This window comes from Cyprinus carpio, chromosome A24, assembly GCF_018340385.1.
Source record: "Cyprinus carpio isolate SPL01 chromosome A24, ASM1834038v1, whole genome shotgun sequence".
In the NCBI taxonomy this organism is placed as follows: domain Eukaryota; kingdom Metazoa; phylum Chordata; class Actinopteri; order Cypriniformes; family Cyprinidae; genus Cyprinus; species Cyprinus carpio.
This window is the reverse complement of record NC_056595.1, coordinates 14485756-14502629: the sequence shown is the minus strand read 5'-3', so window position 1 is coordinate 14502629 and position 16874 is coordinate 14485756. Positions and strand designations below refer to the sequence as shown.

General features: G+C 38.7%; 1 protein-coding gene across 1 annotated transcript in view; it reads right to left on the bottom strand.

Moving 5' to 3' along the window:
• Window positions 1-16874, bottom strand: part of LOC109048989 (uncharacterized protein C8orf34 homolog) — a 77819-nt gene that overhangs the window by 8363 nt on the left and 52582 nt on the right. Inside the window, exon 11 of the mRNA XM_042714278.1 lies at window positions 5286-5415. Within this exon, the coding sequence (XP_042570212.1) occupies window positions 5286-5415 (130 nt within the window). The remainder of the gene's footprint in view (window positions 1-5285; window positions 5416-16874) is intronic.

Sequence of the window (16874 nt, the reverse complement as noted above, 5' to 3'; positions counted from 1 at the left end):
TTTTTTTATTTTTATTTTTAACCAGTATGTGTGTTCTCTGGGAATTCAACCTACCACTTTACCACTGAGCCACAGGAACACATTTGTAGAGGTTTGACTGTGCTTGATGGAAGTCCAGCCAGAAGAGCATTGCAGTAGTCCAGCCTAGAAATGACAAGGGCCTGGACAAGAAGTTGTGCAGCATGCTCCGCTAGAACAGGCCTGATTTTTCTGATGTTGTGCAATGCAAACCTGCAAGATTGAGCAATTTTTGCAATGTGGTCCTTGAAGGTGAGTTGGTCATCAAAGATTACACCAATATTTCTGACTGAAGTTGATGGGGTAATTGTAGAAGAACGTAGCTGGAATGATGTGTCTGATTGCTTTCAAATTGCTATTGCAGTACTTTGCGCAGCACCACCTCAAGTCAGACATACCAGAGATCATAATGAAATCCACACAGAGATAGACATCCACCAGACACCCTGAGATCTGTGCAGCTACTGTTGGATCATCTGGTTGAAATGAGAGATAGAGCTGTGTGTCATCAGCATAGCAATGGTAGGAGAAGCCATGTGCCTGTATGATGGGACCCAGTGATGTAGTGTATATGGAGAAGAGGAGGGGTACAAGAACTGATCCCAGAGAAAACCCAGTGACCAGATGATGTGCTTTGGATACCTCCCCTCCCCAGGCCACCCTGAAAGACCTACCAGTGAGATAGGATTCAAACCAGTGTGGAATCCCTGTGATGCCCACTGATGAGAGGGCAGACAGGAGGATCTGATGGTTGACAGTGTCAAAAAACAGCAGATAGATCCAGCAGAATAAAAACTAATGATTTGGAATCAGCTTTTGCAATCTGCAAGGCTACCGTGACTGACAGTAGCACAGTCTCAGTTGAATGGCCACTCCTGAAACCTGACTGGTTAGCGTCCAGTTTGTTGTTCTGTGAAAGAAACAATGATACCTGGTTGAAAACAACTGATTTGAGGGTTTTCCCTATGAATGGAGGGATAGAGACAGGTCTGTAGCTGTCTATAAGAGAAGTGTTTAATGTAGGTTTTTTGAGCAGTGGGGTTACCCGAGCCTACTTGAATGGAGTGGGGAAGGTGCCTGTGAGGAGGGATGTGTTGATGATGTGTGTGAATACTGGTAAAAGTGTAGGGGAGATTGCTTGGAGAAGGTGTGAGGGGATTGGCTCTAGAGTACTTGTAGGATGGCTGGAGAGGAGAAGTTTTTATACTTCTGTCTCAGTGAGGGGACAGAAAGAGAAGATTGGAGTTTTAGCAGTGGATGTGGTTGGTTTGAGGTCCTGTGTGGGGCTGAGAATTGACTACTGATTGTTCTAGTTTTGTCTGTGAAGAATGTGGCAAAATCATCAGCTGTTATAGAAGTGGTGGGAGTTGGTGTAGGGGGACAGAGGAGAGAATTGAATGTTTTAAAGAAATTTTATGTGTGTCTGGAGCAGTGTAGATCCTGTTGTGGAAGTATGAAGATTTGGCAGTATGGACTTCAGCAGAGAAAGATGAAAGCAAAGACTGATACACACTCAGGTCTGACAGATCTTTCGGTTTGCGCCATTTTCTCTCTGCTGCCCCGAGTTTGATCCGATGCTCACGAAGAACATCAGATAACCAGGGGTTAGAAGGGGCAGCCTGTGCTTGTCTGGAGGCGAGAGGACAAATATTGTCTAGACAAGAGGTTAAAGTAGAACATAAAGTGTCAGTTGCTGCATTCACATCCAGAGATAAAAAATGGTAAAAAAAAAAAAAAAAAAGATGAGGGAAGAGAGGAGGATACTAAAAAGATGGGAGAGGGAAAGGGATCGTAGGTTTCATCTAAAATATAAGGGTTGGTGGCACACAGGTAGCAAAATGTAGTTTAAATGTAATGAAGAAATAGTGAGAGATATGTAGGTGTTCTACCAAAATGTTGTCTGCAATACAATTGCATGTGTAATTTAAAGGGGTCATATGATGTTGCTAAACAGAACATTATTTTGTGTATTTGGTGTAATAAAATGTGCTTATGCAGTTTAAGGTTCAAAAAACACATTATTTTCCAAATACTGTACATTATCGTTTCTCCTCTATCCCCCGCCTTTCTGAAACGTGTTGTTTTTTACAAAGCTCGTCGGTCTGAAAAGCGAGGTGTTCTCTGTGATTGGCCAAATGCCTAAAGCGTGTGACGAAATTTTATGCCCCTTGCCATACTGTGATGCATGTTCCAGTCTGAACACCGGTGCGACAAGACAAAAACAATAAAACCCATTACAAACAAGCCATTTGTTGCATCCAGTGGGGACATAATTACAGATTATAATGACTTATACTGTGTTTTTACGTGTTGCATTGCATCGCGCCGTGTAAACATAAAACCATGTCTGCATCTGTGATCAGAGAAACGACAAACAACAAGCACTACTCTACACCAGTGGTTCTCAATTCCAGTCCTCGTGCCCCCCAGCTCTGCATATTTTGCATGTCTCTCTTTGTTAACACACCTGATTCAGATAATCAGCTTGTTACAAGTGAGTTCCGTGCATGAACTGTGTTCCCATTGACATGATCCCAGTGTTCATTGCTCCCTACTCCCTGAAAACTGTAAAACTTTACAACACTACACCACTTCAAGGATTTGCACTGCGCAACGTCTTCACACACAGTCAAGTGTGACATTGTCAGATTCTGTTCCGTGCTTTGGTTGTGTTTTGTTCCCCATGTGCTCTGTGACCCAGTTTCTGTCTCCTGTGCTGTGCTTTGATTTCATTCCAGGTGTTCCCCGTTTGTTTTGATTGAATCCAGGTGTGTCTAGTCATTTCTTTGTCCGGTATTGTTGATGTCTACTCCTTGTGCTATGTGTGATTCACTGCAATATGAATGAATTCCTCAGAACAGCAAACCATGACAGATGTTAGGGATCCAGAGTTTTTTGCACCGTAGCAACTCGTGATAGAAACTGGAATCATGGCGTGTTTAAACGAGGGATTTTAGGAGGGCGTGGCCAAGTCTTAACTTTTATAAAGAATCTTCGAACTGGAATCATGGCGTGTTTAAACGAGGGATTTTAGGAGGGCGTGGCCAAGTCTTAACTTTTATAAAGAATATCTCTTTGGGTTTGAGACTTTAGTCTTTGCAACTTTAGGGATCTTATCTATTCACAAACAGCTTGTAACACTCCAAAGAGAAAGGAAAACATGAAATCGCATCATATGAACCCTTTAAGTCAAGTTGGTTGCCTGATTTGTGCATGCTTGCAGTGGTAAGTTGTTTGAGATCAAACGAAGCAAGGAGTGAATGGAAGTCTGTAGCATAAGGCTTGCCAGATGAATGCTGAAGTCGCCTAAATACTAAAAGTCTTGCAACCTTATTGATTCCCGACTTTCTCCCTACATTTATGCACATTCAAAACATTCATCTCACAGAGGAAGAGAGAGTGTGAGAGATCTGAGGAATTCCAGCTAGCTAAAAGTAATGCTTTATTTATTCAAAAGTGACGGATAGCTTTTCTCTGCCATTAAAAAACAGCCAATAATGTTGTCCTTTGGGCAGAAGTAAAATATCAAGCTCTTAAATTCCTAAAACAAAAAAACGCAGCTTGATCGTAAATTAAAAGGAATCTTGAGGATTTAGTTGACCACATAATTGAGGTAATAATGAGATAAAAGAAGAAGCCTGGCTTTCAACACAGAGAACATTAACAGCTAATAAAAGCATGAAAGAGGTAAATTAGGCTGTTGAATGGGCCTAATGCCTGGTCCTATGGGGATGCCTCTGTTCAGATATAACTCAACAGACAAATGGCTGTAAATCAATGCCATCTGAGAGCAGGGGTGACTTTTCCCGCAAAGTGATGTCAGAATAAGCTTCCCACTGACTGAGTCATGGAATAACAAGCACACTTGGTACAAATATATAAACATTTACCGCATACACGTTCATGTAGCTCTTTAATGTTTATAGTGAGAAATGTGGGAATTATTTCATTCCAATTCCAAAATACACATATATATAAATAAATAAATATATATATATATCCACGTCTAACTATAGTGATATGATGCCTATCACAGCTTCCATACATAAGGTCCTTCAGTATTACCAGCAGCTTTCACTCTGGCTCAATAGCTAATTACCCTCCTCCATCCCCAGCTCCTCCTCTCACCCAGTCAGGATTCGGCCTTCTGATTCCCTTTGAATCAGACAAATTTCTAAAATGTATACATTTAATTATTGACCATAAATTAGATCTGCAATACATTTATGTTGGTTCTGTTCTGTTTACCCTAGGGGGGTAATGTTAGGCTGCATGGATGCACAGGGAGTTTTTGCCCAGAACAGAAACATAACTCCAATCCAAACTGTATGCTAATTGTCAATCATCTTTGACGATAGTGGTCCTGACAGAATAAGTTTCTTTCATCGCTGACCAATTATTTGTCTTCAGTGAGCTTGATTTTATTTATTTATTTTATTTAGTCTAGTATTATTTGTTATTTTGTATTTTTTGTGATATTGACAATGGTGACAAGAATTATTAACTATATTAATAATAACTATATATACTACTATATATATAGAGAGAGAGAGAGAGAGAGAGAGAGAGAGATACATTAATCACATTGAAATAACAGTTTTAGGTGAAACATCAAAAACAATTATAGTATTTTCCGATTAGCTAAGTATGCGTGCAAAAGCTACATATTTGTGTCTACTTGGCTAAGGTTGTTAACCTTTCGTGTTTAAATGTCAACCTCCCACATTCACACACACATACACACAGCTGTTGCCCTGATGACTTAGTGAAAGTGCCCATCTTAAATACTTAATATGTTTCAAATGTATTCGGTGTATGAACGCAAACTGAAATAAAAAGCAGCACATGCGTAAACAAACAACTGTGCGACACATGTTGGAGTACTTGGTGCTGTTTGTGCCATTGATTTTGCCCAAAGCTTTCAAGCGGTTACCAAACGAGCTAGCATCACACACACACACAACATCTAACAAAGGTCTGTGAGATCAAACCACTAGCTGAGCTTGATCATCTACAGACAGAGATTTGTCACTTCACAGCGACATTAACAAGCTAGTGTGGCGGTGGCACTATTAAATGAATCAAAGATGGTCACCATTTTTCACTATATATTTTAATAGGTGGATCAGCTTTTAATTAGCCAATCAGACGCCTTCATCCCTGTGTTTGCAGGCAGACTTTGAAATGTGTGGCCTTTGACAGTGTCACGCTGTAATGGAAAGGTGCCATTTTATATGCATGTGGGTGTCTGTGTGTTAAAAGCCTACCAGCAAGATGTTTGCCCATGTTCTCCAATTCTTTGGAGAAAAGTGAGTCCTGGAGTTGCAGAGCACGTCTGGGCGTCTGGGGGCTCGTGCCTCTGATCGGCTTCACATCCGATGCCCAGACAGGGTGACGCTATAGCACACACATATACATATTCACACACACAAGAAACAGAGAGTTGCATTAGCTTTGAATTTCACTCCTTTTTTATATACTACTTATGGTTACAACACTGTGCCATATCAGTTATAATGAGAGCCAATTATTTTTTAAGAGAAATTACAAAAACACTGAAAACCACAATTCTTTGGGATGAAAGTCTGGATGGCGGCAAGGGCTGAACTTTTATTTGTGAACACTGTGCTAGATGTTCAGTAGTGGTAACAGGATTTTGAAGTAACAATCAATAAACTCTAGGGATCCAAGAACGGATGATGACTGGTTTGTGGGATTCAAAATGCTAATCACTAATCATTAAATGTTGTAACAGAAGGATGCTTAACCCCAATAATATCACCACAGACAAACAACAAAAAGAATTACAGATAAATATTCTTATTTTACCTAACCTCCACATATTAAAGCCAGCATTAGGTATTGAATTTCAATTGACAAGTGTCAAGTGTACAAACAGCTTAAAAACATTTAGCTGAGCTAGCAAGCTAACTGGTTTGCCTAGCTACTGACAACTGTGTGTCAGATTTGCTATTAAACATTCTCTTGTTGTTGGTTGTTGTTCTTTGGGAGGGTAAAACATGGTGAACAAAACTGAAATACAAAATTTTAACTTTTAGCTTCATGAAAATAGCAAAAATATTTAATAAATTAAAATGAAGAGCGTACTTTGTGAATGATGGGTGTTCAAAGCCTTAACATGCCAACTGGCTAAAGAAAGAGTGAAGAACAATTGTATAAAACTTAGGCTAGCAAGCTGCTACCTACTACAAAGGATATTTACATTTAGCAGATGCTTTTATCCAAAGCAACTTACAGTGCATTCAGGCTATACATATTTTTATCAGTATGTGTGTTCCCTGGGAATTGAACCCACAACCTTTTGCACTGCTAACGCAATGCTCTACCACCAAGCCACAGGAACAGTATATAAGTGTTGGTAAAGCAGTACATGAAGTAATATGTTCACTACTAAGCGACAACATTACGTTATAAGTCAAAACCTTGTAAGATCATCATCTCGCATTGATTTCCAGACCATAAGCAGCATCGTAAATCTCAATAAACACATACACCCACCCAAACCAGGAAATATCTGTCTTTCAGAACATTACTGAAGGCAAGTCAAGATGCTGCTCAGGCCTGACCACCTCCTACATCACACTGAATACGCTGGCAGTCCTTCACTTCCACTTTATATGCTGATTCTGGTTTGGTCTTTGTTGCAGCAACTCACTAAATCTAGGCAGATCTGCAGTATATTTTTCATAAATGCCCCAAGGAGCAGTGGTGGACAGTAATGGAGTAGCTTTACTTCGTTACTGTACTTAAGTACATTATTCAAGTATCTGTACTTTACTGGAGTAGTTTTATTTTAAGTAACTTTTACTTTTACTTCACTACATTCCAAAGCATAAGATCGTACTTTTTGACTTCACTACATTTCATAAAACATATCGTTACTCCTTATAATATATCACGTGCTCTGAGACGCAGAAGCGGTGTCTGATTCAAGAACGAATGGATTCTTTTCAATGAACCTTTTAAATCGGTTCGCAAATCGCACCAAACGATTCATTCACTAATTAGAATGATCTGATTGCAGCTGTTCTCGAGTCTACAACTCACTGAGTCAAATGAACCGTTTAGTGCGAGTCTCTAGTGAACTCAATTCACAACCGGGAGATCTTGTGAGCGCGCGCAACTAATGCACGTTCAAATTCCCGCTGCCATAACATTAACAGTTGTATTAAAATGTTACGCATTTATCCCTATGTGACGTCTGTTTTTATATTATATCTGTTTATCAACCGTATAAACGTTTATATTGTTTGAATTAACCACCCAAGTAGACAGATATGAATGTTTATTAATAACCATACTGAAAATAAGTAAATATTGGTAGCTGATGCTAACTGTCTAGCTAACAAGTTGAGGTTATTTTAAAAAAATAAAGTCCAAATATTTTTATTCAACCACCTAGATATATTATATCTGGGGGAAAAAGAAAGGCTGTGATGTTCAGAACAGTGGTAACTACAGTAATTATCAAAGTGGGAAGTGATGCCCTCTGGGAGTATTTGGCCAGGAGTGTTTTTACACCACAGACAAGGTTTGAGAAAATGTTCTTTCTAACTTCAGGCCTTATTCTCATGTCATATATAACTGTGATGTTCTGCAAAACAACAAATTTTAAAACACTTTTTTTCTTACCGGTGAAAATCTGATTATCAAATGTGACCCTGGAGCACAAAAGCAGTCTGAAGTCGCTGGGGTATATGTGTAGCAATAGCCAAAAATACATTGTATGTGTCAAAATGATTAATTTTTCTTTTATGGCAAAAATCATTAGGATATTAAGTAAAGATCATGTTCCACGAAGATATTTTCTAAATTTCCTACTGTAATAAATCAAAACTTAATTTTTGATTAGTAATATGCATTGCTAAGAATTCATTTAGACAAGTTTAAAGGTGATTTTCTCAGTGTTTTGATTTTTTTTTGCACCCTCAGATTCCAGATTTTTCCAATAGGTTGTATCTCAGACATATATCATCCTTTCCTAACAAACAAAACATCAATGGAAAGCTTATTTAATCAGCTTTCGGATGATGCCCAAATCTCAATTTCAAAAAAATTGACCCTTATGGTTTTGTGGTCCAGGGTCACCAATCTGTTTTCTCTCAGGTACATCGCAGTGTAAGCTTCACAGTGAACATTACTACATCACTCTCATCAACATAGTCCATATATCAACAACAAAAATATATCTTGACTCCATATAGTGGTTATTTTGAGAAAATTCCAGGTATTTTGAGCAGTAGGATTATAAAAAAATATGTGCTAATATAAAATTAAGTAGCCAGCCTATATAAAATAGCAAAATACATCTATCTATCAGTACTTAAGTACATAAAAAATCGAGTACTTTTGTACTTTCACTCGAGTAAAATTGAAAAAGGAGTACTTTTACTTTTACTGGAGTATTATTTTATTATACGTATCTGTACTTTTACTCAAGTACTTGATTTGTGTACTTCGTCCACCACTGCCAAGGAGAACAGACGGACTTGAGAAGTTGCAATTAAAAGAGAGGGTGGGTATGTTGGATAGTTTTTTGTTTCACTAACATTTTAAACAGTCATCTGGAGCTCTTATACATATTGTACACATCATGGGTGTAGACTTTGACTTGTGAAAGAGAGTATTAAATAACCCCTATCAATATTTCTAGTCATTGCAGTTGTGTCTGAAAGTAATGTCAGTATTGAATGCAGTAAGTATTGTGTATAATGTTTTTATTTTCTAAAAATTAAATATTTGATTGCCTTTAATAAATTAAATGACTAGAAACACTGTCCAGCAAGTGACCTTGGACAATGCCTTTTTTTATCTTTATTTTTTTTAACTGTTTACACTTTCTAATTCATTTGTACTACTGCCAACTTCCATTGCACAAGTGCTGAAAAGTATTTATAAACACCATCATCTAAATCAGGAAGAAATAGCTAAACTATTAATTGTTTATTGGTAATGGTGGCGGACAAATCAACATAATAACAGTTGTATCTCGACTGGCTGAACGTCTGCTTCTAAACTCCATTTATTTATAATTTTACACTTTTTTTTACATTATAAAGCCTCAAGATGTTGACTTCTAAATTGAACTACATTTTTAAAATCATATAAACAAACACAAGTGCATGATTATTTATATCTATATATATATATATAGAGAGAGAGAGAGAGAGAGAGAGAGAGAGAGAGAGAGAGAGAATATTCATATATTACATTATTCTCCCAACACACTAACAAGATAAACAACAATGGAAGAATATATATATATATATATATATATATATATATATATATATATATATATATATATGAGATATTAGAATAAGATATAAGATATTAGAATATATATTAACAAGATACATACATATAAACAAAACCATATCTGTGTTTCCGGCTTCCTGGCCCATAATGCACTATTAATTTAAACAGAGCAAATTCAGGTCATTTCCATACATACAGACAGAGGACAAGCATACAAACACACACTCATTTTAACTCTGCAGAGAATCTCCAAATCCTTTCGACACACAGCCCTCATAGCGACAATTCATCCGGGAAGAAAACTCTTCCCTCAAAAATGTTTTGACATTTCTCTATAGACAAGCATCTACATTTACAGTAATAACAAATAAATATGAATGACAGTTAACAGGAACAATTTCATAAACAATGTTGCTGCAGTTAAGAGATCCATGTCAGCTTTAATATTCGAGAATGATTCATTTCTGATTACGCCTTACTGGCCCAATCCGTTCTATTGAGGTTTATTGGTTCCACTTAGATCCATCATTGACTATACAAACCCATAATACATCTTAGATATTTGAAAACCGAAACAATACTTAGGAAATGCAATGCTGTTTCCTTCAGCATGACTGCGGTTTACAGCGACATTTGTCTTTATTGATCGTGATGTGTGCATGCGACTCGGGAGAGAATGAGTCAAACTAGTTTCAACAAATCAGTTTCCTGTGAGCTGATCAGAGACAAGCTGTTTACCGGCCAAACAAAACAGCTGTTTTATGTTTGCAATGAGAAATTGTGGATTAAGAGCGAACCGACTGGTCCACCAAAGCTTGTAACCACTTTTAAAGGGGCTTCCGTCCACTCACAAGCATGGTTCCAATTGCTTCAGAAATGAAATGCAGATTGAGAATAAATACTGTATGAGACCACTCAACAACCGTTTGCATTTTAAGTACTCATGCTGTGCTTGTGTACCCATGTTCAGAATCCTAGGCCGAGCCATTGGCGACCGATCAACCATTCACCTAAATCCTCACAGGAAAAGCAGAACACTTCACTCTCAAAGTCCATTAAACAGGCTAGTAAAGCTGCAGAGTTTCTCTTACGCACATCAAACATCAAAAGCCACAAGGGAAAGTCGAGGATATACTTTTGCCATCGCGACTGGCCTGTGTCTATTTACCGCACAGGGACAACATTGCCTTGGCTCAATGCCTGCTGTCGCATCTGCATGTGCTGGCTCTTTACGGCCGTGTTGGAGGCCGCAGGCTCAAGCCACAGTGATGTATAGCAAGTACACAGAGCACTGAGGCTAGTGTTCTGCCCACACCAACCTGCCACAAGGGAAGAGAATCACAATAAAGAGCGGTGGCCCACCCCTGCAGGAAGCAAATACCACCGACCACATTGCATCAGTCCTTCTGGGCTGGGCTGCTAAAAGCAGTTGAAAGCCTCTTCCACCTTTCGTTTGCTGGGTGTCTGAGATAAAAATGGCCATAAAACTGTCCGGTATATAATTTCTCTTTCTTTTATGCAATTTCTTTGAGTTTAAAGTCTGACAAAGGAAGTTATTGATGTAATGCTTCTTAGTAACAACATTTAGATGTTTTTAGATTTTCAGTTTCCATTTTAATTATAGTTTAAGTTGTGTTATTTTATAAGTTTATATATAAATAACTAATTAATCACACATTTTTCTAAAATTAATCACGATTAATCCGTATTAATCCCACCTAACATTAAAGTTTTTAAATATACTTTTATATTGCAATAATTTCACATTCAAGATGCATTACTCTTATCTGTATGACCAAAAATGACGGAGTAGTCTATTTTAAGAGCAAGTGAGCACACCGGCGCCTCCATCTGTACTGCAGCGAGAAAGCTACTGTTCAGCTCCATGCTCCGCACAGACACAAGAACGCACATTTCTCTGTTAACATTAGATTGAGCAGCCATGTAAAGTTGCTAATACTTACATATTTCAGATGATAGGACATATTTGAGGTCGATGAATGATTTGGATGTCCTGTCTGATGTACTTTATTACCGTAGACTAGCCATTAACGATCTGTCCGTCACAGACTTTGTGAATTCGCCTGTGGATTTTTTTCTTCTTCTGCGACTCAGCGATCAAGCCTCTTCTGGTCAACTAACGATTAATCCGACTAACGACTAACGTTTAATCCCTCTTAACTCTTTTGACCTTTTCTGACCCACTTCAGATCTTAAAGTCTCTATTAAAGAGCTGACGAGTTAAATCGCGTGTGTTAGATGAGTGACACAATGCTGGGCTGCTTCAGAACAGTTTTGAAAACCATTTCAGAGACATGTTCTTAAATATAACTCATATAAAGTATATTACATGCATGCACAGATTTAAGGCAGCTTTAATCGCCTTTTAGGTAACTTCAGGACTTAACTGACCATGACATTGCATGCAAGTAGTTTATTTTGTGCTTTGATATGAAAGGATACAGGCTACAGCGTGCGTCGGGGTCTTTGTGCGTGCCAATGAAGAGTACGTGCTGCGAGCACAGTACCATTTCAGCGCTCGTTTGACTCACGCTTGGCGCTGAAGTGAAGTGGAGCACAACTTTTTCCATTCTCAGCCATTCTGTGACTGAATAAATCCACTTCTTGTCAAGAGAAAATGTGACAGAAGCAGCAGTTGTGAGTGGGGTGGCCAACTTTAGCCCCGCCCCTGAGTTAATTGCGTTCAGTATTTTTAACGTGTTAAACTGAAAAATTAATAGCCTGCTTTAACATGCTTTAATTTTGACACCACTAATATATATATATGACTGCCTCACAGGCTCAAGAGAGAAGAGTCCATAATTCTCAGAGTGAGAGGAAAACTCACATGCTCAGGGGCGCATGATGGGGGCTCCAGTAATGGGATACTCATAGGAGACCCACAATTGAGGGGAGCACCACCAACTCAACCATGAGAGCAGTCACCTGATGGGAGCTCTGTGACCCTGTTAGGGCCTCTGAGGTTGCAGCGCTATTCTGGGACCTTGATGACCAAGGGGGCTCCTAGAACGACTCTGTGTCAGGGTTCTCCAGTGATGGAATGAACAGGGAGGCCCAGTAAGACAGGCCTAGCAATGCGCTATCAAGGGAACCAGGATTCTGTACCAGAGACTTACCCACAAGTAGCCCTCAGGAGCGCTGAGGAGCAGAATCCTCAACTACACCTACTCATAGAACCTAATTGGGTCTAGTGGACCACAAACGCAAAGAGGTCACCAAAGTGCCTCATCTGGATCACCTCCCTCAGGTCCTAATTGGGTCTAGTGGACCACAAACGCAAAGAGGTCACCAAAGTGCCTCATCTGGATCACCTCCCTCAGGTCTTGCCTCTTACCTTTTGACTCTCGCCTCCTCTTAGCCCTACCCACACGCGGCAGAAAGGAGGAAACATCTAGGATAAAACCCTTCTCTTTCACCTCAATATCAGCCAGGTTCACCCACAGTAATCCCATCCATTAACATTACACCATCAAAATTCAACTGCAGACAGTGATGCAAAGCATTTCAAACAACCCAATCACTGGAAACACCCAGAAGCTAAGCAACCTCTTCTGGAATGAACAGCAGCCATGGAAAGTCTTGCCTAGCTATAGCACATCACAAAACCATCTAGCAGTTTCCTTCCTGACCCGCTTCCATGGCAAGTCAAACCTTGCTGTGGCACATTCCATAACCTCAAACAGCTCAGCGTACTGAGGGCAGGAGGGCTGGGAAGACTCAGTCTCAACTTCTTCGTCCTCATCAGCCATCATCTCTTTCCCCTAGCTGGAACCCAGCAGAGCACTAGCTGCTGGATCAGAGGATGTGAGACACACAAAAAAAGGGAAAGTCCCTTTTTTCTAGCTCCTCAGCCAGGTCCATCTAAGAGCACCATGATTTCATTCTCCTCTGGGCCTCAGCAGCGGCAGATGCCTAACATAAAGGTTTATTAAATCACCTTGAGTTGGCAGCATCCAAATCCTCATTATGTATGTTAACAGGCACTGTGCCAAAATCAAAAGGGAATTGGACATTAACAAATTTATTATCTGATTAAACTCTAAACCACAGAGCCCTACAGCATGACATAATGTGTGCACCTGGATTATACATGAAGAAAACAACACAAACCCACAGAGCTCACATAAAACACACATAACCTGTTGAAAAGACTTCATTCAACCAGATCACAAAATGAATTGTTTATGATTTGTTAAGAAAGTCAAATATGTGAATCACATTGAAAAACATCCATTTAGACAGTGAGCATCGTATATTTGCTTCAGGCAGGTGTGTGACATTTTGGAGCGTGTTTTTCTGCGTCTTGCCTGACATATATCTTTGTTCTAGAGGTCCACTCAATCATTTGTTAATGCTATCGGTATATTATGTTAGCTGGTAAACATTTCAGAAATTTGTAACGAGTGAAAAACATGAACCAGACGGCTTGACGGAATATATGGGAGAGTCTGTCATCTCCTCTGGCATATATCTTATAAATTGCCTGAATTACATTCAGTGTTTGAATTCAGGGGGAGATGCAGGGTCCCCATAAGAGCTCAGGGACCCCCAACAAAAGAAGAAATTGCAGCCACTCGAGCTGTTTCACTCAAGAAAACAATAATACAATGCTATTTCCTTCTATTTGTCCAAATTAACTTAAGGGAATCAAATCTGACTGCATAACATGAAGTTCTGAAAAGCATTATACAAACGACACAGGATCCTCATTTTCACCTGTCAATAAAAGTAAAAATAAAAGTAATCTATGATTGTTCCTGAAGTAAGAGCAGATGTTATATAGTGTGGACCACTACAGAAACAGATGCCAATAGCATCTCCATACTTACAAAATTAATTAAATAAATAATTTCCTGTTAAATGTTAAAGTAAATGTTTAAGAAAAGCACTTCAAATACTGAATGATAGCAAGGAATACAAAAAGTGCATTTGTGAGCAATCGATAACCAACCAACAGACGTTTTTGCTTAAGACTATAGGAATGGATGAGAAAGAGGAAAAAACACCAGAGCACATGACATGCTTCTGAAATGCTTTTGTTTGAATCAGATTTGTTTGAGCAATTTGCTTCAGTAGTCCACTGATTTCATGCTCAGGATGTTTAATACAAGAAAAACAAAATATTCTGTTGCACATGCTGAACTATGTTAATCAGGTCTGTAGTTGCTTGACATGAAGGTAAATTTAGACTGTAGTAGAGGACTGAAACAACAAATCCAGAACTTGAAACGTGGAACAGAGAATTGTTCTGTGTCAAGAACAACTACATTTTTCCATGTTATTAATGAGCAGGCCTAATCAGAAAGATCACGAAGGCCAATGCACAGCCATGACCAAACTTTACCATTTTAGCTCACGCAGTCAAAGCAAGCTCTCCTCAAGGCTGTTCAATATATAAATATATATATATATATATATATATATATATATATATCACCCCAGTACTAAGACAATCAAGACCGGAAACCACACGAGAGAGACCCATTAATGTGCGATGGCTTATATTACAAAGGCAGCCAATATTAATAGAAAAGGTTGAAGCTGAAATATTCTCATCTACCAAGCTGGGAGGCTGTCACAACAAAAGTGAAGCCCATAGGAAAAAAAACACCTATCCACATTTTCTAGCCCTACATAAACAAATATTTCAGTAATACAGACATGGATGTAATTATCATCCGCAGAAACATAAAATAATCCCTTCTCAGTCAGTGAAACAATAAAACATCTAGGCCAGACTCAAGAGGTTCAATTCAGTTATATCATCTGATTATCATTTTATGAAAACAAAACTGATCATTTCATTTAAAAACGGCTGATTAGAGAACTTCAGAATTATAGCCTAAACTGACCGGCAAAGGGTAGCATGAATAATTGGTTCTAATATATTTTCTGACATTTTCTGACTTCCTACTTAACTGACTAACTACTTAATAGTGTGATATCAATTTAATAAATAAATAAATAAAGCATGCCCATTTTAAGCATAATTAACCAGTTCTATAATAATATCATGTTTTTGAAATATTTTTATTTCGAGACATTATTTTGGTAAAACAGTAGAATGGATGTAAAAAATACATGCTGTTCAAAGGCCAACAAGCAAACTGAAGTCTCCCAAGATGCTCTATGCATTCTGGAGCCCAAAAGCAGCTCTGCCCATCCTGATCATCATTTATGGGGCTAAAAACATGAGTTAGAGCCAGGAGAAGACCAGCACAGATAAAGCGCCTATGACTGATGTTGTCCCAAGAAGTGACTCAGCTCATAAAAGTATTACGTTTTGTTTTCCGTGCCCCCTGGGCGGCAAGACGGGAGAACCCCCAAGGACCAGTTAAAGTAATAAGCTATTAGAAAGACAAATCACATTTGCCTTTCAAATAGAGCCCAAAATAAGCAATTAACCATAAAGAAACCACATTAAGCTTTAAAAAGCAGCAGTAGGTGATCTGATCCTTTCACACACGCCGCTCCATGTGGGAAATATTAGCCGTCTCGCTCTTAGCTCACTGGCACGGTTTAATCTATAGATGCTGGGGCCTCCTTTCACACTTTCTCTGTCTCTCTCTTTCTTTTTTCCCTTTCAGAAAGAGAGACAGGTCTTAAAAATGCATGCCAAAGTAAAGAGCATGTTTCTATGTGAATGAGAAAGCAGACCTAAGTGTGTGTGAGGCCCTATACGGTGTTCGAACAGCATTGTTTACTCTGTGGTACGGTTTCTCAGGGTAGTCACAGCTCCTTGGGTGTCCCCACTGGGCGACGAAGAAGCCTCACACGCCTGGTGTTGCCACTCTGTCTGGAGCTCTCAGCCCATAAGCTCCACACACAACTCAGCCAGCGATTCCTAAAGAGGATTTTTCCAACACTTTTCCTCTGTAATTATATCTGCACTCTCTATACATAATTATCTGATAGAAAAACAACCACATCAAAAATATATAATTATATCTCGGGGTTGCTGTAGTGACAGAAACCTGTATACAGTTAAATTCTCATGAGATTTTGAGTCAATCTCTGAATGCAAGGAGATGGGTTGTTCACATAGGTCTGAACGGTTTTTAATAGTTTTTCTATGGCTGTGTTTCTACATGACAAGAAAACAGTCATTAGTCCAGTTGTAGAGTGCTCTTTACATGTTTTTCGATCCATTTCTCAACAATTTGGTCACTTTTTCAAAACTCTCCACAACTGTAAGTAACCCTAACCCTAACCCTAACTCTAAGTATTGACAAATGTGTCCTAGCAATTGTAAAAACTCTAAATACCAATAGCGGTGCGTGAATCAGAACTTAATTGAATACCTTTTAAATTCCAATTTTAACTCCCCAATTTGAATTTTAACTCAGGTAGCAAGCAGGATGCAGAATTGCAATACAAATTTGAATGTAAGAATATTGAATTAAATTATCTGGAAGAAAGAAACTAATTTAAACTAGAAAGTTGTTGGCTTATCAGCAGAAAAGCCCTGGAGTTTAGATACTGTAGAACAACAGACAGAACAGTAGTATGAAAGGCAGAATGACAGACAGATAGACTGAAAGAACTATAATTAGAAC